General features: G+C 34.8%; 1 protein-coding gene across 3 annotated transcripts in view; it reads left to right on the top strand.

Annotated features, from left to right (window-relative positions):
- FANCM (FA complementation group M) overlaps positions 1-19,635 on the top strand; it is a 62,568-nt gene that overhangs the window by 38,391 nt on the left and 4,542 nt on the right. For all 3 annotated transcript variants that reach the window (XM_013055849.2, XM_045069083.1, XM_045069088.1), the window contains 7 exons: positions 1,327-3,217; positions 7,200-7,291; positions 7,422-7,490; positions 9,533-9,661; positions 10,414-10,570; positions 13,611-13,717; positions 14,463-15,020. In XM_013055849.2, coding sequence (XP_012911303.1) covers positions 1,327-3,217; positions 7,200-7,291; positions 7,422-7,490; positions 9,533-9,661; positions 10,414-10,570; positions 13,611-13,717; positions 14,463-15,020 — 3,003 coding nt within the window. The remainder of the gene's footprint in view (positions 1-1,326; positions 3,218-7,199; positions 7,292-7,421; positions 7,491-9,532; positions 9,662-10,413; positions 10,571-13,610; positions 13,718-14,462; positions 15,021-19,635) is intronic.

The raw sequence follows: 19,635 nt of genomic DNA on the forward strand, positions 1-19,635 counted from the left end.
AATACTCACTGTATTTATTATTCAAAAAGTAATAAGTCCCTGAATAGTAGAGGAATCCTGACTAAAGTAGCCACTCAAGGGGAAGAGGGGAGGGTAGGATAGGAGTTGAGGGGACTGTAGTTTTAGAATTAGTGGTAAGTACTCTTTAGAAATTTATTGTAAGAGTTCCTATGGTGCCTGGGTGGTGCACTTGGTTAAGTGCCTAACTTTTGGTTTCAACTCAAGTCACGATCTCAGAATTGTGAGTTCCACTCCATGCCAGGCTTCGTGGTCAGCACAGTTTGCTTAAGACTCTCCCTCTGCCTCTGCCCCCACCTCCAGTTTTTCTCTCTCTCTCAAATAAATAAATAAATGTTAAAAAAAAAAAAAAAGAAGAAGAAGGTTAAGAGTTCTTGGTTGGAAAATTTGTTAATAGTGTATTCCAACCTAATGGATTTACAGGTATACTTATTTCAGATGTCTAAAAGTTGTTCTTAGTTTACCTTTATCAAGACAGTAAATTTAACACTTGTAGTTATAATTTTCATTTATATATATTAATTACTTGATATCTATTTTTATGAAATTATAATAATTGTTCAATTAAATATTAGAAGTGAAGAGCTTAGTGCTTATAATACTTATTTTTGTAGATTTATTTATTTGAGAGAGTGTGAGTGTGAGTGACAGGAAGGGGGAGAGGAGAAAAAGACTCCCTGCTGAGCTCAGAGCCCAGTGCAAGGCTCCATCTCCGGACTCTGAGATCATGACCTTGGTCGAAACTAAGAATTGGTTGCTCCACTAACTGAGCCACTCAGGCACCCATATGATATTATTTTATGTATTTATTGAATTTGTTCTTTCTGCAAATAGTTATCATGAGTCTTTCATGTATTAAGTTCTAAGGATACAAAAACATTAACTAATTAAAGATAATTTATAATAATTACACAATAGAGCCATTTATAATCTTGATTTATTAGAATAATTTTTAAGTTAGGGGTAGCTGGGTGGCTCAGATGGTTAAGCATCCCACTTTTGGTTTTGGCTCAGGTCACGAGCTCAGGGTTGTGAGATAGGGCCCCCTCACAGGCTCACTGCTCAGCACAGAATCTGCTTGGGATTCTCTCTCTCCCTCTGCTCCTCTCCCTCTCACACATGCTTGTGCTTGCTCTCTCTCTCTCTCTCTCAAATAAATAAATAAAATGTTTAGAAAAAGAATAAATTTTGTTATAAAAGAAAATCATTTGATTTTGAGTAATCATTTGAGTAATATTGTTTAGAAAATAACATAAAGTAAAGCTCATCTCTTATTTCCTGTGACTTTTTTATTTTCCTTCTTTCTAGGGAGAATGCAGCTATGAATTGGAAATTAAACCTTACTTACAAATGGAAGATATTAGCTCAGTATTTAGTGCTCCCAGGAATGATTATAATCCTCCTGCCAATGGCCCCGTTACTAGTAATAAGAAATCTTCATTTTCAAGGAATATAAATCATAGAAGTTCATACTCAGTGACAGAATCTGATGAAGAATGTGCTGAAATTTTTAAACAAATTCATATCAAACCTGCTAAAATTGCTTCTCTAAAGAAAAAAGCCTCTAAAGAATTTAAAAAAGATCAACCTATTAAAGAAAATAATGATGTTATGGATTCTTTAGATACTGATGGAAGTACTACTGTTGAAAATATTTTTCAGGTAGACCTGCTAAATGATAAAAGGGCATCAGATAAAGAGGAAGTTGCGGTTACCATATGTGCTATCAATGAAGATGTTAGTCAGCCACATGGATTAATAGAATGTCAGTTTACAAATAAATCTAGTTCATTCGCTGCAAATTTTTTAGATTCTGGTTATAACAGTTTCACTGATGAGAAATATGTTTCATCTAGCATATTTCTTCCATTTGAAAAAGAGCTTTGTATAGCTAAAACAGATGACCAATTGCATAGTTGCCATTCATTAACAAAAGAGGTACTAGATAATGTAGAGAGATTTTTATCTCATTCTCCTCCACCTCTCAGTGGACTCTCAAATTTGGAATATGAAATTGCTAAGGGTTGTAAACTTGATCATTTCCTACCTTACACTGAATATTTACAAAATGATAAATCTACTTGTTTGATGTCATATTTACCTACAAATTCTCAACAGGATTTGGAATTGAATTCACTGAAATTTATTAATCATTCTTCTGAAAAAAGTTGCTTTTATACTGCAGCCAATGATAAGATTTCTGATGAGCCAAGTTTCTATGACTATGTTGATAAAGTACCTAAAGAAGATAATAAAAATGAAAATTTAGTATCCAGGAATCATACTCAAATAACCATAGGCCCTCCACAGTATTCAGTTGAAGAAAAAAATTGTGATATAGATAACAATGGCCTCCCAGTATTGCTCACTAAACAGGATGAGAGTTTACCCCTATTCAAAGATGTTAATACAGAGTCTAATGATGTGCGTCTTTTTCCCTCAAACAATAAATATAAATCTTCATGTGTGTCAGACAAAACTGCTTTAAGTGAAGTGACACTGGTCTCTCACTTCTTAATTTCTGATGAACTATTGTTAGATGATAATTCTGAACCCCAAGATCAAATTATCTGTGATAATAATAGTTGGAAATCTCATGAAGATTTGAACAGTGTCCATGAGGAAAAACTGAAGCATGATGAATATGTTTTTGACTGCTCTAAAGATTTATTTTCTGTTACTTTTGATTTAGGATTTTGTAGTCCACATTCTGATGATGAAGTATTAGGACATGCATCAGATACAAATAAGAATAAAATTTTAGATGAGCTTTCTGGAAGGTGTTTAGATATTAAGGAGACCAATGATGCAAATTATGTTTCAAATCAAGCAATAATACCACAAGATCCTATTGCTAGTTCTATGGGTAGAACTATTACTATCCCATCAAGTGAAGATAAGTGGAAACCAAGTTTTGCACATTTTTCACGGAGTACAGCAAAAAATAAAGAATTTCTGTCTCCTGGTTATTGTCAATTTTCTTTGCCAGTAGGAGAAAAAGTTATGAGTACGCCACTTTCTGAATCAAACACCTTGAACTTATTTTCTAAGAGGAAAGAAATGCCTTGGACACCAGATTCTCATCTACAGAGTTTCAAAGAAACATTTAATTCAACTTTTGTTGATTCAGGACTTTCTGTAGAAAAGGCTAAAAGCAGGGAAAAAATCAGTCTTTGTCAATCCTGTCATCCTGCTGAAGGTAAGATTCGATCTTAATAAAACACATAAATCTTTCTGGAATAATTACTCTAGATAAGCTTCTGTAATTTTTCAAAATGTAATTTCTCGGTTTTTGATGTATTGAATTAGATAATTTATGTATTTCTTAAGTTGGTGCTTACTGATAAAAGATTTATCTCCAGGGTTGCCTGGGTGGCTCAGTGGGTTAAAGCCTCTACCTTTGGCTCAGGTCACGATCCCAGGGTTCTGGGATCGAGCCCCGTATCCCACTCTCTACTCAGCAGGGAGCCTGCTTCCTCCTCCTCTCTCTCTCTCTGCCTGCTTCTCTGCCTACTTGTGATCTCTGTCTGTCAAATAAATAAATAGAATCTTAAAAAAAAAAAAGATTTATCTCCATATATTTATGGCATGCATGCCATGGGAAAATAATTACGCTAGATACTGAAATACAGATTTGGCCTTGGCCCTTGACTGTAAAACCCAGATAATTGTATGACATGTACATTTGAAAAGATACCAGTAAGATATGAAAATAACTAACAAGTAAAAAGGTAGTGGATGTTAAGGAGGTTCAGAAGATGACAGAATTTTGAACTGGATTAGATTAGAAATGTAGATTTTGTTTTTAACATAGATTTTAATTTTGGCTCTTCAGGAATATTTACAATTTGAATATGTTGAAAATAGAGAATTTGGTTGTTATAAAATGCAAACAAAGAGGGAAAGGGGAGGTATGAGATTTAGAAGAAATAGTATAGAGTAGAAGATTTACATAGAAAAACAGTTGGGGCAAAAAAAAAAAACTGTTGAAAGACAAGACTATATGAAGGATTGAGGCAAGACCACAGAAGTTCCAAAGGAATCTCTGGATTTCTGTGATCTAATTCTACACAGTTACAGAAACTGTGTTACAGAAAAACTAGAAAATATAACACTAGAGTTTGGTGTTAAAATGACTAAAGTATTCTTCAAGTACTGTGATAGACTCAACTCTAGTTTATGTATAGATTATTATAGCAGGCCATTTATGAACTTTTTTCCTTTTAGTTGAGGAAAAAGAGTAGTTGTAGGATAAAATGATTTTGCTCTATAAATCTTCATGATGCTATTCTCTTTGGGATCAAAGGCATGATTTATGAATATTTTATTTAAGATAAAGCTTCTTGAAAGTAAGTGGAAATATGTTTATTTCTAAAATTTGGATATAGTCTGACATATATATTTTTACTAAGTTTATGTTACCTGTGGCCCTCCAGTATTTGCTTGAACATCCTTATATTAAGTCTGTTAGTGGTCGAGATCATTTTTCTATCTTTGTGTCAGATTTGCATTAAACCTTCTAGCATTATACTTAACTACTAACTATGGGCAATGTAATTCGTAAATGCATAATGATTTATTAAGGAATATGTAGTATTTTTGAGGGTAGTTGATATACATTGTTACATTAATTTCAGATATAGAACATAATGACATCACATCTCCAGGCGACCCTGGAGATAAATCTTTTATCAGTAAGCACCAACTTAAGAAATTATTTATTGCTGTGTAAAAAGCTACTCCCCCAAATTTAGTGTAGTTACATCTGTCACCATACAACTCTGTTTACTATAGCATTGACTGTATTACCAAAGCTGTAGTTTTTATTCCCATGACTTATTCATAGTTAGTATTTTTTACTTCCCCTAATTAGAGGATTTAAGATCATTTACCATGTTATATGTATACTATAATAGCAGTTCATTAGAGCACCACTAAAGCAGTTGAAAGGAAAAACCTCCTGAAATGAGTAGGTTACTATATCTGAGCCTTCCATTTAGCTCTAACTTCCTTAGAAGGTAATTAAAAATAAAACTGGTCAATTATACAGTGCCCATCTGTAAAAAGGATTTATTTAAGTTTATTTGTCTGGGTAGTTTTTATGTTTGTTTTTTGGTTTTTTTTGGCACAAAGTATGAGGAGAAGTTGATTGAATTTGTATTAATTATTTATTGCTGTGTAAAAAGCTACTCCCCCAAATTTAGTGGCTTAAAATAACATTTATTTGTAGTTAGGAATTGAACAGTTGCTTAACTGAATAGTTGTGGTTGAGGATTTCTCATCAGGTTATAGGCAAGATTTCACCTGGGGTTGCAACAGTCATCTGAAGATTTGACTGGGCATGGAAAATCTGCTTCTAGGATGGCTTGTTCAAAAGTGAGGTGGTGATGGGAAGAGGAGGCACACAGGAATCTCTGTCTATAGTAATTGTAAAATGCAGTAGAGCTGAGATGGGAAGTTCCTTGATGAGGACTCAACACCTGGAAATAACTCTCCATGGGTCTCGGCTTCATCCTTTGGATGCTTGACCCTTTTTCATAACCTGTAGAAGAATTTCCTCAGCCATTTCCATTTAGTAAAAATTGGGGATTTTTATTTTATGGGGATTTTTAAAGACCTCTTTTTATTTTATATTGTCTTTGCCCCTTTCTGTTGTTGTAGCTGGCTGTGTTTCTTCCCATATAATTCTCATATATCTTTGTGGATCTCTTGTGAATCCTATTGGGGTTCATTGCATTAGATACTAGTAATGCTCACAAATCCTTTGGAGGCAACTCCTTCACTACTTTTTTGCTTCTGCTAAAATGTCTGCAGATAATCTTCTTGGAAGTTCTGTTTAAAAGGATCTGTGGGGCACCTGGCTGGCCCAGTCGTTGGGCGTCTGCCTTTGGTTCAGGTCATGATCCTGGCGTCCTGGGATCAAACCCCACATTGGGCTCCCTCTCTCACTCCCCCTGCTTGTGTTCCTTCCCTCACTGTCACTCTCTCTGTCAAATAAATAAATAAAAATCTTAAAAAAAAAAAAAAGAGCATCTGTGAAAGACATCCTTAGACTATTCAGAGGGCCTTTTATTTGACTGCATAGTACTTTGAGGCACCATCTTTGATCTTTGGTCTTAAAGCAGTTACAGTTTCACCTTTAGCTTCACCTGGACAGTAGTTTCCTGGCAGTCCTCTAGATTAGATCTTTGCTTGGAAGATTTCTTAATTTAGTGTTGTTTGCCAACTAGAGAAGCTGGGAATTTCCAAAACTAGTAAGTCTCAACTGTTCATGTTTAATAGTCCTTTCTTTAGGACTCACTCTAGGGTTGCTTCTTATATCTTTACAATACAACATTTGGCTTCCTCCAAAGTGAGTGATGCAAGGCAGAGAACAAGGATGAGACCTCATGAACTTTAATGACCTAGACTCTGAAGTAACTCCCCCTTCATTTCCATTATATTCTTTTGTTAGAAGCAAGTGACTAAGTCTGGCCCTTACTTAATAGGAGAGGGATTACGATCCAGCTTCTGAAGGCAGGCGTATAAAAGAATTAATTAACATATCTTGAAATAACCACAGGGCTCTTACAGAAGGTTTCCTAGAAACATGGAACGGTGTCTGAATCTGAATTTCATGAAAGTGCAGAAATCGAGCTTTAAGTACGTGAAAATTTGAAATATTTTATTTTACACATCAGATGTTTGTTTTTAGCATTCTTTCCACCCTCCTGAATGTGATCTAGTCACAACATTTTGGTGAATATCTTACCAACTTTTATTTCATGCTTGTGTACAAACACATGTATGTTGACATATGTACATAAATATATAAATAAGAATCTCTTCAAATATTGTTTTGTAGCCTACGTTTTCATGCTTTAACTCCTTTAAAATGAAAATAAGACACAAAGCAGAGAGCAAGAGTTGAATTCTGGGCCCTTTGACTAATAAAATCAGACTGCACTTGCAGCCTCATTTCGGTTATTAATTTGTCATATTGAATCTGAGTCAAAAATGTGGTTATTAGCAAAATTCCCTCACTCCTTAAATTTCCTCACTGTCACTGTTTTATTTTTCTCTCTCATGCTGATTTTTTGGCCAAGCTTCTGAAAAACTCTTCTTAAATAATGTACCCATTGATAAAATAGTAGTGAGTAGATAAATCTATTGACCAGATTCATTTTTTTAATAAATTATAGGTGAACAATTAACAAGCAGTGAAAGTGAAGATGATGAAATTTTCCGAAGAAAAAGTAAAAGAACAAAAGGAAATGTTTTAGAATCCCCTGAGGTGAGTCATTTAGAATCTCCTGAGGTGAGTGATGTAATAATCACAATAATGTGATCTTGTAAATGCTTTTTTCTCCCTTACCTTAAGTCTTTCTTTTTTAACCTTTTATCTAATTATCTACTTTATCTAGGATCAGAAAAACAATGAAGTTGATTCCCCACTACATGCTGTAAAAAAGCGCAGGTTTCCTCCAAACAGAGTAAGTAGGTAATAGATAATGTAGAGTGATTAAAGTTCCTTTGGAGTAATTATTAAAAGAAAAATACATGTATAGGTGAATGTAGATAAGATTGATCTAATAGGTATATAGTTAACACAAAAATATATAGTAAATCTTATGTGATTGGAATTTCTTTTTCAAATATACTTCTTTAAAAGCAATTTTATTCAGTACACTTCAGCAGTTCCCTTAATACCTATCTACTCTATGTCTACTGTGTAAGATGCTGGGGGACACTACTATAAATATTATATCCTGGTACTGTCTTAAGTCACCTAAAATCTAATAGGAAAGAGATAAGTAAACAGATAATTTCAATATAAATTTTTATAAGTTAAGTGATAAAAAATGATCAGCCCTTATCCTAGTCCTTGGGAGTTCTGGAGAGTTTCTTGAAGATTATAAATACCTTAGCTAATTCTTAAAGCATATTTGGCGGTGAGGCAAGGAAAAGCATTGCCAACAGAGCAAGCAGCTTAAAGAATGACACAAAATGGGGATACAGCATCTTTATTATTAGATGGTAAATACAAAGAGTGCCAGGAAGTAAAGTTGGGAAAAAATGAGGGTGTTTCATTTGCTTCCTGAAAAAGGAAAGGAAGGAGTTCAAGATGAGTTTCTGTTTCTTGGCTAGGGCTGTTTGGACATGTGTCACAAATTTGGAGACAATAAAAAGGGGATAGATTCAGTGTTGAATATGTTTGAGTTAGAGGATTTTGTAGAATAGTGAATGAAATGACAATATCTGGCACGCATTGGTGACTATTTGAATCTGAAGTTTGAGTAGGCTAATGATGTTCATTTGTTATCAGCTGTAAGCTGAGAAGTGTAGAAAATGTTGGGATTAGGAAATCCTGTTTTTTTTTTTTTAAATTCTCTATTGTGCTCTAGGATAAAGTGCAAAATTAATAAAACATGTAATCAACTCATATTCCCTTTGTTTACTCCTATAGTACTTCACTAGAAAAATTGCTTTAACTTGCTACCTTAACTAGAATGTCTGATTGACTCATGGTAAATGAATTAGAATACTGATAATGCTGATGATCAGTCTGTTTTAAAGTGAAATTATTCCTGGTACTTGAAATTATTTTGGTGAACTTCTTTTATTCTTTTGTTTGATTTTATATTATTTGTAAGAGATAAAGTAGTAGGCTTCATTGTTAAAATTTATTATGATTTTATTGGTTTCTTGGTTTGAAAGGACTCCTATATGTTTTGACTGATTTGATAGGTTATATTTATAGGCTTAAATAATTTTTGTAAAGACCTTTAGGATCTTCTGGAGGAGATAGTTAAACTGAAACTACAAGTTGTCATCAAATAAATTTGATGTAATACTAAATTGGATGAATACTGTGCTAGTATAACTATATTACCTAATTTAGTGTTTTAGTACTTAGTATCACCTAACTTTTAAATTTTAAGATTTTATTTATTAATTTGAGAGAGTGAGAGGGCAAGAGAGAGTGCACACATGAGTGGGGGTGGGGGATTGGGCAGAGGGAGAGGAAGAAGCAAGCCTGACCTGGGCTTGATCCCAGGATCCTGAAATCATGACCTGAGCTGAAGGCAGATGCTTAACTGACTGAGCCACCCAGGCACCAGTGACTTTTACATTCCTAAGGATTATATATTTTTAACATGGCTCTGAGTTGTGGGAATATTTTATTTTTCTAACAAAAAAAGGTCAAATATCAGGTCAACTATTTAAAAAGAAAAAATTGGGGCACCTGGGTGGCTCAGTGGGTTAAAGCCACTGCCTTCTGCTCAGGTCATGATTCCAGGGTCTTGGGATCGAGCCCTGCATCAGGCTCTCTGCTCAGTGGGGAGCCTCTTTCCCTTCCTCTCTCTCTGTTTGCCTCTCTGCCTACTTGTGATCTCTGTCTGTCAAATAAACAAAATCTTAAAAAAAAAAAAAATAAAAAAAAATTGAAAATAAAACTAATAACCCATGAGAACTACATAAAATGAGATTTGATTATATTTTCTTATGCAAGAATTTTATTGAATTATTATAGTTAGAATTATCATCTAGTGATGAAAGTGAGAATTTTCACAAACAACATCCACAATTAGAAGACTTCAGGGGTTATAACAGGACTGCAAAAAGGGGCATCAAAGTCCAAAAGAAACAAAGTTACCTTAAGGTAAACTTTTTTCACTTTCGTATATATATATATTTATTTGTTTGTTTGTTTATATATTTATACTTACTATTATGTTATATATTTATATATATAATTTATGGATAGAAGATTTTATGTAGGAATAGATTTCTCACTATAATTTCTTCATAGGAAAAAAGTAGAAAATTAAAACTATTTTGACCCTGTTTTACTGGAATTAAAATCTCAAGCTTTGACAGTTTTGTTTCTTTCTTGTTTTGAAACTGTCTTTTAGTATTCTGTTATTTTAAATGACTAAATGAAGAAACTTCAGTGTATTGAAAATTTAAGACTCAAATTAAAAAAATACAGAGACAGAAATCTTGAGTTTTAGAATATTTGCTTTCACAGTCATTACTTCATTTTTTTAAGTCTCTATGCAATACTCAAATCCTTAGAAATAATTCTTTACCACCTTTTTTTTCTGAATATCTTTTTTTGTGGTACAGTAGTTTTCCTGGCAAAATTAATTAACCAGAAGACCTGGAAGACTTTATGCTTATTAAGAAACATTCAGCAAACTAATGTGCTGACTTGTGCTATATTTTGCTTATAATAGAATTATCAGAAATTTTAAATATATGTGCTACTTTGTCATTTCTTCTTGCAGTTTTCTTTTTCTTTTTTGTCTTAAAAGCATTGCCAAAAAATCCATTTTATAGAACTATTTCCAATTATTTAAGAAAATAAATGATTTCCTTGAGGGTATCTCCATGTTTTCTAATTTGTCACAGCTTGCAGCTAAGAAGTTTTTAGATTACGAAGCAGAGCTCTCCGAACAAGAGGCAGAGTATGTTTCATCAGATGAAAATGATGAGTCAGAAAATGAACAAGACTCCTCATTACATGACTTCTTAAATGATGAAACTCAACTTTCACAGGCTATAAATGGTAAATGATATAATGATACTTTTTCTATTAATTTTCAGTGATTTTAATGTGGTTATATTTAAATATTTTAGTCCGTTTTTAAAGAACTTTAAAAGGAAGTAAATTTGGTATGTGTGAAATATTTGGTCACTTTCATTCAAATTCTATACTATTTGCTATTTTTTTAGACTTGGTTATTTATAGTCTGCTAATTTGATCATTTCTCACCAGAATGATTGGCTGGTGCAGTGTCAGATTTTCGTTTAACAAGTATTTAGTGACTGCTGTGTGCTGGTAAGGTTTTGAGAAAGCTGTATCAGTAAACAAAGGGGACAAAAACCTCTGCCCTTATGAAGCTAACATGTGAATGGAAAGAGAAAAAGAATACACATAATAACTAAATTATTTAGTATGTTATAAGGTGAGCAATTTACAGAAAAATAAAAGAATGAGATGAGGATTTGGAGTGACAGGGGTTGGGAGTATTATTAATAGACAAGCAGTAATTTTAAATAAGGTAATTAGGGGCAGGTCTTACTGAGAAGGTGACATTTGATCAAAGACTAGAAGGAGATGAGGACTTGAACAACGCTGATTGTTAACAGCAGGTGGTACACAAACCTAAATTTGTTAAATTTGCCAAGTAAGAGAGATCTACTTTTGGAAAATGATGTCTCCAAACAATGCCTGAGCAGATCTTATATATAATACATTAATTGCAGATGATTCATATTGGCTATAATAGAAATAGGAAAGATTCTGGTGGGGTTCTAAGGGTTTTAATCTTTCACAGATCTTGCCATTTATTCTGCTCTTGTACTCTCTGTCATGATTTAAGACAATGAATTTTCCCAAGCAGTACTTTAAAGAAAAAGGGTCTTAGAGACTAAGTTCTCAGTACTATGTCCTTGATACTGATGTGACTTCAGAATAAGGGTTTCTAGTGTTACGCTCTTAATGTTCATTAACAGAGTGGCTTTTTTTTAAAAAGACTTTATTTATTTGACAGAGAGAGAGAGATCACAAGTCGGTAGAGAGGCAGGCAGAGAGAGGGGGAAGCAGGCTCCCCGCTGAGCAGAGAGCCCGATGCGGGGCTTGATTCCAGGACCCTGGGATCATGATGTGAGCCAAAGGCAGAGACTTAACCCACTGAACCACCCAGGCACCCCCAGAGTGGCTTTTGGAGGTTTACAGTATAATCTGGTGGGGAATGTTGATGCAAAGACAACAACCAGTAGACAGGTACTGCGGCAGGAGTGTGTCCAGCATATTCTAGGAACAGCACTATGACTGGAATTGAACGATGGAGAAGCGGAGTGGTAGGAAGTAATATCAGAGAATTAATGAGTAGGCATCTCCTGGTCTGACTTGCTACAGTAGTATCGCTCTAGCTTTGGTGAGAATGGCCTATAGGGGAGCAAAGGTGGGAGAAGAGACCATTTAGAAGGTTATTGCAGTAATCTAAGGAATGCTAGTGGTGTTAACCAAAGTGGTAGCAGTGTGAGGGTGTGAAAGATTGGATTTGGGATATGTGCAGCTGACAGGATGTTCTGATGGATTTGAGAAAAAAAAGAAGAGTCAGTGGGTTTGAGCAACAGGAAGGACATAGTCGTTGTTGTCTGATATTGGGCAGGCTGCATGTAGAGCCCTTAGGATGGAGGGTACGGAGATCAGCAACTCCATTTTATTTTTACAATTTTAAAAAAGTTTTTATTTTTTATTTTTATTTTTTTACTAATCTTTACACCCAGTGTAGGGCTCAAATTCATGACCCTAAGATCAAGAGTGGTGTGCTCTTCTGACAGAGCCAACCAGGCACCCCTGAAACTCCATTTCAGACATAGTGCATTTGAAATAATGTAGGGTTTTAGAGGGTTTTTTTTTTGTTTTTTCATTTATATGATATTTGGGAAAAGGTAAAATTATAGGGACAGCAAATAGTTTATTGTTTCTTATAACGATACATTTGTCAAGACAGAACTGTACCATAAAGGAAGATAAATTTTACTGTATGTACATTAGACCAAAAAAAAAAAATCTATGAAGCAAACAAACAGAATTCTCTGAAAGCTCCTGATTCTGGGTTCTTCCAAGAAACTAGAAGTAAGAGTCTCACTAAGTTTATAGGAATTAAGCATGAGTAAGAAGTGAATAGGTAATTAGGAGGGTACCTAGTAGTTGATAGCTATAGTATGGAATGGAGATAAAGGAAATGTAATTCAAAGAAAAAATTATAAAAATTATACATCTGGTTCTGAGCCCTATTAAATTATCAATTTTATCTCTGAAAAGAACCTGTTAATCACTTCAAAAAATGTAAGGGAAAATGGGAGACAAAAGTAAAATTGCCTTCTGATTATAACCTTAAAAAGAAGGCAAACATCAATAAAAACTTAATGTGTTTCCCAGTTTTTGCTTGACTGACAATTATGAAACATACTTACCATTAGTTATGCCTTTTGATGTTTTTAAGCATATGCTTTCTTTCTTGCCTGAATTTCTTGTGTTTCATTCAGTATTTTCTATATATCAAATATGGTCCTAAATTTATTCATATACATTTATTTTTTCATGAAAAGGCATCTTAAAAACTCATTTTCAGAGGAGAAAGATAGCTAAGGCAGAGAGCTTAAATAAATTGTCACAATCATCCAACCACATAGCCTGATTTCAAAGGCAAAACGAACTTTTTTAATAATTGTTTTTAGACTTGTTTCAGTACATATTAAATATTTTTTGTGTAAAATAATTCCACAGGGCTTGAATTATTAAATCTAGAATAGGTCAAAACTAAATACTTCACTAGTTTTCATTTAATTAATTTTGCTACTTGAGGGACGTCTGGGTGGCTCTGTTGATTAAACGTCTGGCTTCAGCTCAAGTCATGATCCAGGGGTCTTGGGATTGAGTCCCACATTGGGCTCCCTGCTCAGTGGGAAGCCTGCTTCTCCCTCTGTCGACTGTTCCCCATGCTTGTGCTCTTTCTCTGACAAATAAATAAATAAAATCTTTGAAAAATAGATAAACAATGTTGCTGCTTGAAATTCTTATTTTTACACAGATTCTGAAATGAGAGCTATTTACATGAAATCTTTGCGCAGTCCATTGATGAGCAATCAGTATAAAATGGTCCATAAGAAACATAACAACATAAATATTTTCTCACAGGTATGAACTATAGAAATATAGCGGAGAGTTTCCTGATGAAATGTTGAAATATATTCCTGTTAATTAAGCCTCCATTGTTTCTAAAACTGGACTGTTAGATCTATTTGAGATAATTTCTGCCCTGATTCAGGAAGGAAGGTGGAAGAAATGTATTCTCAGAATGCCTTTTTTCCTAATTTGGTCAAATTATTCTTATCTTCAATTTGAGCCCATTAGAATTCACTATTGTTTTCCAATTAAAAGAATGTTTAAAAGAAGTGACTAGAAGTTCATCATAACTGTTAACAATTTTTAAGTCTTACATGTTCTCTTATTTCTCTTGAAAATTATTTTTTTACAAAGGGGTTAATTATAGATTATTTTTCATTTATGGACAAATTTTCACACTAGTCTTCTTTGTTTACAAATTGCCAATATTCAGCCTGGTAATATGGTCATTCATATCTCTATACTTCCATTGTGTTCGTTATGTAGCACTTATCCACAATATTTATAAATTACTGTTTATTTTTCTGGCTATCTACCTAGTATAAATTTCTAGAGGGTAAATTATTCTTTTTTTTAATCTCAGTCTTCCCATTTTCTTCCATAAAGAATATAGTCAGGATATATTTGTTGAGTGCAAGTGACTGGATTGATAAAGTGAAATATTCATAAAGATTTCATGTACTTAAAAGAATATGTTAAATACATACTGATTTTATGAAAGAAATTTATAATGTGCTAATTGATATATTTACTATAGATTCCTGAGCAAGATGAAACCTACTTAGAAGATAGTTTTTGTGTTGATGAAGATGAGTCTTACAAAAGCCAATCAAGTGAAGAAGAAGTGTGTGTTGATTTCAACATAATAACTGAAGATTGCTTTGCAAGTGGGAGTAAAAAATATAAAACCCGACGTGCAGTAAAGCTAAAACAAATGGAGATGAGACAGAATTGTGCACGTTCAAAAAAGAAATTATCCAGAATTATTTTACCAGATGATTCAAGTGAGGAGGAAAACACTGTAAATGATAACAGAGAATCCAGTATTGTGTTTAACCCAAGCACTGTTAATAAGAGCAACCAGCAGGACCATTGTTTGAATATAGTGTGTTTTGGGTCTTCATTGCAGTCCAAGGACCGTTGTGCCCCAGTTGTTAATCAGTCACCACAGCAGAGACAACAGACACCACTTCATTTAAAGGATGAAGTTTCTGACTTCAAACCGCAGAGCTGTAATAAAATTGAACCTACCTCACCGTCATTCTCTTCTGTTGATTCACAGAAAGACTGTAGAAAATTTCCAATTCATTTAAAGGTATGGATCAAATTAGAGAAAAAAACCTTCATATGTTTACCAAAAGAGATTTTTTGCTGTTTTCCTTTGTCTATTCTTTTTTTTTTTTTTGAAGTAATCTTTATATCCAACGTGGGGCTTGAATTCACAAACCCAACATCTAGAGTCCCATGCTCTTCCAACTGTGCTAGCCAGTTTCCCCTGTTGTTTTGCTTTTTTGTGTGTTTTGTGTTAAGTAAGTCAAAATTAGCAAGTGGTGAATTCTTTTTTTTTTTTTTTTTTTAAGATTTTATTTTTGAGAGAGAGAGAGCATATGTAGGCAGAGTGGCAGGCAGAGGGAGAGGGAGAAGCAGACTCCCTGCTAAGTAGGGAGCCTGAGGAGGAACTCGATCCCAGGACCCTGGGATCATGACCTGCGTGAAAGACAGATGCTTAATCCACTGAGCCACCCAGGTGCCTCAGTGGTGAAATTCTTCAAACAAAATAGTACACTAAATTTATTGATAATTCATATAGGGATGTTTATGTTTTAATATTTTTAAGTATGATAATCGTTTTCTTAATAAAACTCTATAAAGAAGCTTGATAGTTTTACAGAAAGGATGTAGGAAATGGGCTGCTTGCAAAATAAAATTAGCAGGAGTTACATGCTCAGAACTAGTTCCCCACAGATTAACTTTCTTTTCCGTTTCAGATATGTAACTTTACTGGGGAGAGAAGTTTAGGAACCACTACCTGATTTCCTTCCTTTAAAATTTTCTCTTTTTAGAATGGCCAGATAGTCCAGTTTCCAACTTCTCCCTGTCTTTTATTATTGCTGAAATAATCCCTAAAGCAACTTATAGTTTTTAAGTTTATATATTTTTGTTAAAATAGGGGTTAAAGGTTTTGGTAATAGGAATCCCTTAACTGTACATAACTGAGTTCTTTCCTTGATTGTTATCTTGGAGAGAGACCTAGACCTAAACTTCTATTTCTCTAAATACCTTATTCCGAGTGTTTTAGGCCATTCGGCCTTAGCAACATGCTCTAGTATCAACACTGTAGCTCTTAATTTGATGTTTTCAACTTTTTGTTTTTAGAGGTTTATTTATTTATTTTAGAGAGAGAGAAGAGGTGGAGAGGAAGAGGGAAAGGGGCAATCTTGGGCTCCATGCCCAGTGGAATCCAACACAGGGCTCAATCCTACAACCCCAAGATCATTACCTGACCTGAAGAGTAAGAGGCTTAACCAACGGAGCCACCCAGGCATCTGGATGTTTCCAATTTTAAACTTTCCCCAGGCTTTTTTGCACAAAGTTATTTCTTCAAGGCATAATTAGAATAAAGGTGACTTGATTAAGTCTTGTAATAGAACTCGAGGCTAATTAATTTCTCTGAGCCTCAGTATCTTTAGCTATAGTATAAAGATAATAATCCCAAGGGTCAAAGTACATAGTAAGCCCCTGGGTTTAAGATGGTTCAACTTAATTTTTTGACATTATGATGGGTGTGAAAACAATATGCATTATGTAGAAACCCTACTTAAGATTTTGAATTTTTTATCTTGTCCTGGGCCAGCAACCTATAGTTTGATACTCTGAGGTCATGTTGGCAGCTGCAGCTTCCAGTCAGCTACACAATTGTGAGTGTGAACCACTAATACACTTGTAACTCTCTCTACCCATACAGCCATCCTGTTTTACACATTTAGTACAGTATTCAATAAATTACAAGAGATATTCAACACTTTTATTGTAAAATAGGCTTTAAATCAGATGGGTTTTTCCCAGCATTGGCCAATGTATGTTTGCTGAGCAATTTTAAGGTATAAGGTAAGCTATGATGTTCAGTAGGTTAGGTGCATTAAATGCATTTGCTACTTAACAATCTTTTCAATTTATGATGGATTTATTGAGAGGTAATCCTATCTCATACTTGAGAAAGATCTGTATATGCACAATCCTTTGGAAATTAGAAGCACTAACTACATTTCTACATTGGCATGCTCTAAAAAATGAATACATCTAGTAATACTTTGAGGACTGAAAAAGGACGAATAGATTTTTTATAGAAAGGTGTTTTCAATTTTCTTCTGTTACTTATACTCCATTTCAAGGTAGTATGATTATTCTCACTTGAAGTAGGAGGGGTGAGAACATGAGGTACATTTTTGTTGATGGTGGATTTTGCCTTGGGAAGAGGTAACTTTTTTATACAGTCTCAATTTTTTTCTTTACAGTTTCTGAACTTCAGTGTTATGTTTAGGAAACAGTTTTCTACTTCAAAATAACTAAGTATTCTAAATATTCTCTTTTGTTTCTTTAATGCAGTTTTTTTTTAAATTGAATACTGAATTATTTTGAAGATTATTTTTGAGTGATTAGGACTTCCATCTTTAGTTTAGGGTGTGGAAAACTGGAAAGAACATTGTTCCCTTCCTAGTCACAGCAGCAACAAAAAGCCAGATAATCCACAGAATCATGGTTTTACTTGAAACTATTGTGGAGCTGAGGTTGTAGATGAGCTTTATTTCTAAGGAAAGACAAGTGCTTCCATTGAGAGACTAGTTGATTTGGCACAGTTACTGCCAAAGTTACTGGGTACTGTATATTTTGGTAAGAAGACTAAGCTAAAACTTTAATAAATTGCAGAAGGCAATAAACTAGCATGAAAATTTAGAACCACTGGGAATTACACACAGAGAGGAATTCATAACTCCTCATGGGCTAGTCTTCATAGACTCAATCAGGTGTTCACAGGAAAGACAGAATCAGAAAAAGCCTCCTTTGCTAATGCCAGGCCTTTGGGAAGGTGACTTGCAGTTACTATAGAAAAGGCAGCAAACCCCATCTGTTTCCTTTCTCCCCTATTTCTCCTATAGAACAAAAAGCTGCTGGGGATGAGTAGCAGACCTTATAGCTATACCTCAGAGCCTAGGTGAAAGACCCTTTGCAGATGGAAGAAGGCAAAAAGAAAAAACATTCTATACCTGAGACAGAAGTGTGAAAACATCTTGGGCCTAGAGAATTAGAGATCTTCAACCACTGGGAGGAAGGAGGGCAGGCTCACTGAGCAGATCCTATTTCTGAGACTGAGGGACAAAAGTCCAGCTCAGGCTGAAGCAGGAAAGAAGGAAAGAAGAATTTCCCTCCCTCCCCCACCACCACTTGCCCTGCTGCCGCCATGCCACCTCATGTGTCCAACATTCTCTCCAAGCAGGCTAGCAAGCACTAAGTAACAAAAACAATCAACTGCTGACAGGGACAAGGTAGTATAAAGAGAGAACATCACTGAGGTGCAGGCTCACGGAGAAGATCTAAAGCTGAGAGAACATTTCAAAAAATCATCGGCAGAACCCTGTCCCCATCCTAAATACAAAGTAACACTATGGGAGTTTAAAGTCTCTAGGCTAATCATAGCAATAAGAAAACCGGGATGCCTGGGTGGTTCAGTCAGTTAAGCATCTGCTTCATCTCCAGTCATGATCACAAGATCCTGGGACTGAGTCCCACATCAGGCCCCTTCCACAGCAGGGAGTCTGCTCCCTTTGCCTGCCACTCCCTGCTTGTATGTGCGTGCTTTCTTTCTGACACATAAGATCTTTAAAGACAAAACAAAACCCTAAACTCAACTTTTGACTAGATTGGTTAAACACCACACACTAAAGGCCTAGTCCCCACCCCCCCCAAGAAAAGCATAGCTGTTTCTAGAATTACTACTACCTTACACAAGATGTCTGGCTTTCACCCAAAAGTTACAAGATATATAGAAGAAGAAAACATTCCCAAGAACTTTCAGGTATGACTCAGATGTTGGAAATACCAGATAAGTATTTTAAGATAATCTTGATTAATATATTAAAGGTTCTAGTGGAAAAGTAAAACAAACATGCATGAAGAGAAAGAGACCATCATTCCAGAAATGGAAAATATAAAAAACAAGAAAGTGGAAATGCTAGAAATGGAAAGCATACTAAGAGTGATGAAGAATATCTTTAATGAGCCCATCAGTAGATGCAACACAATCATGGAACGAGAACAAACTTAAAGCTTGGTCAATAGAAATTACCCAATATGAAACACAAAGGGTAAATAAAAAAACCCAAGCATGGAGCATCCAAGAGCTCTGGGACTGTGTCCAACAATCTCAGATACACATAATTGGAATTAAGGAGAAGAGAGAATAGGTTAGAAGATCTATTTGTACAGGCAATGACTGAGAATTTTCCAAAATTAATTGGCAAACAAATATCTGAGTCTCTATTTTCACTTCTTTTTGGTATATACCTAGGAGTAGAATTACTGGGTCATACAGTAATTCTGTGTTGGTTTTTTTTTTTTTTTAAGATTTTATTTATTTTTTTGACAGACAAAGATCACAAATAGGCAGAAAGGCAGGCTCCATGCTGAGCAGAGAGCCCAATGTGGGGCTTGATCCCAGGACCCTGGGATCATGACCTGAGCTGAAGGCAGGAGCTCAACCCACTGAGCCACCCAGGCGCCCCTTGTGTTTAACTTTTAAGGAACCTCCAAACTGTTTTCCACAGTGGCCAAACTCTTTTACATTCCCACCAGCAATGTAGGTTCCAGTTTTTTCACATTCAGACAACACTTATTTTACTGTTTTGTTTTTCATTTTAGCCATCCTACTAGGT

This window comes from Mustela putorius, unplaced genomic scaffold (genome assembly GCF_011764305.1).
Source record: "Mustela putorius furo isolate JIRA1106 unplaced genomic scaffold, ASM1176430v1.1 tig00000129_pilon_pilon_pilon, whole genome shotgun sequence".
In the NCBI taxonomy this organism is placed as follows: domain Eukaryota; kingdom Metazoa; phylum Chordata; class Mammalia; order Carnivora; family Mustelidae; genus Mustela; species Mustela putorius.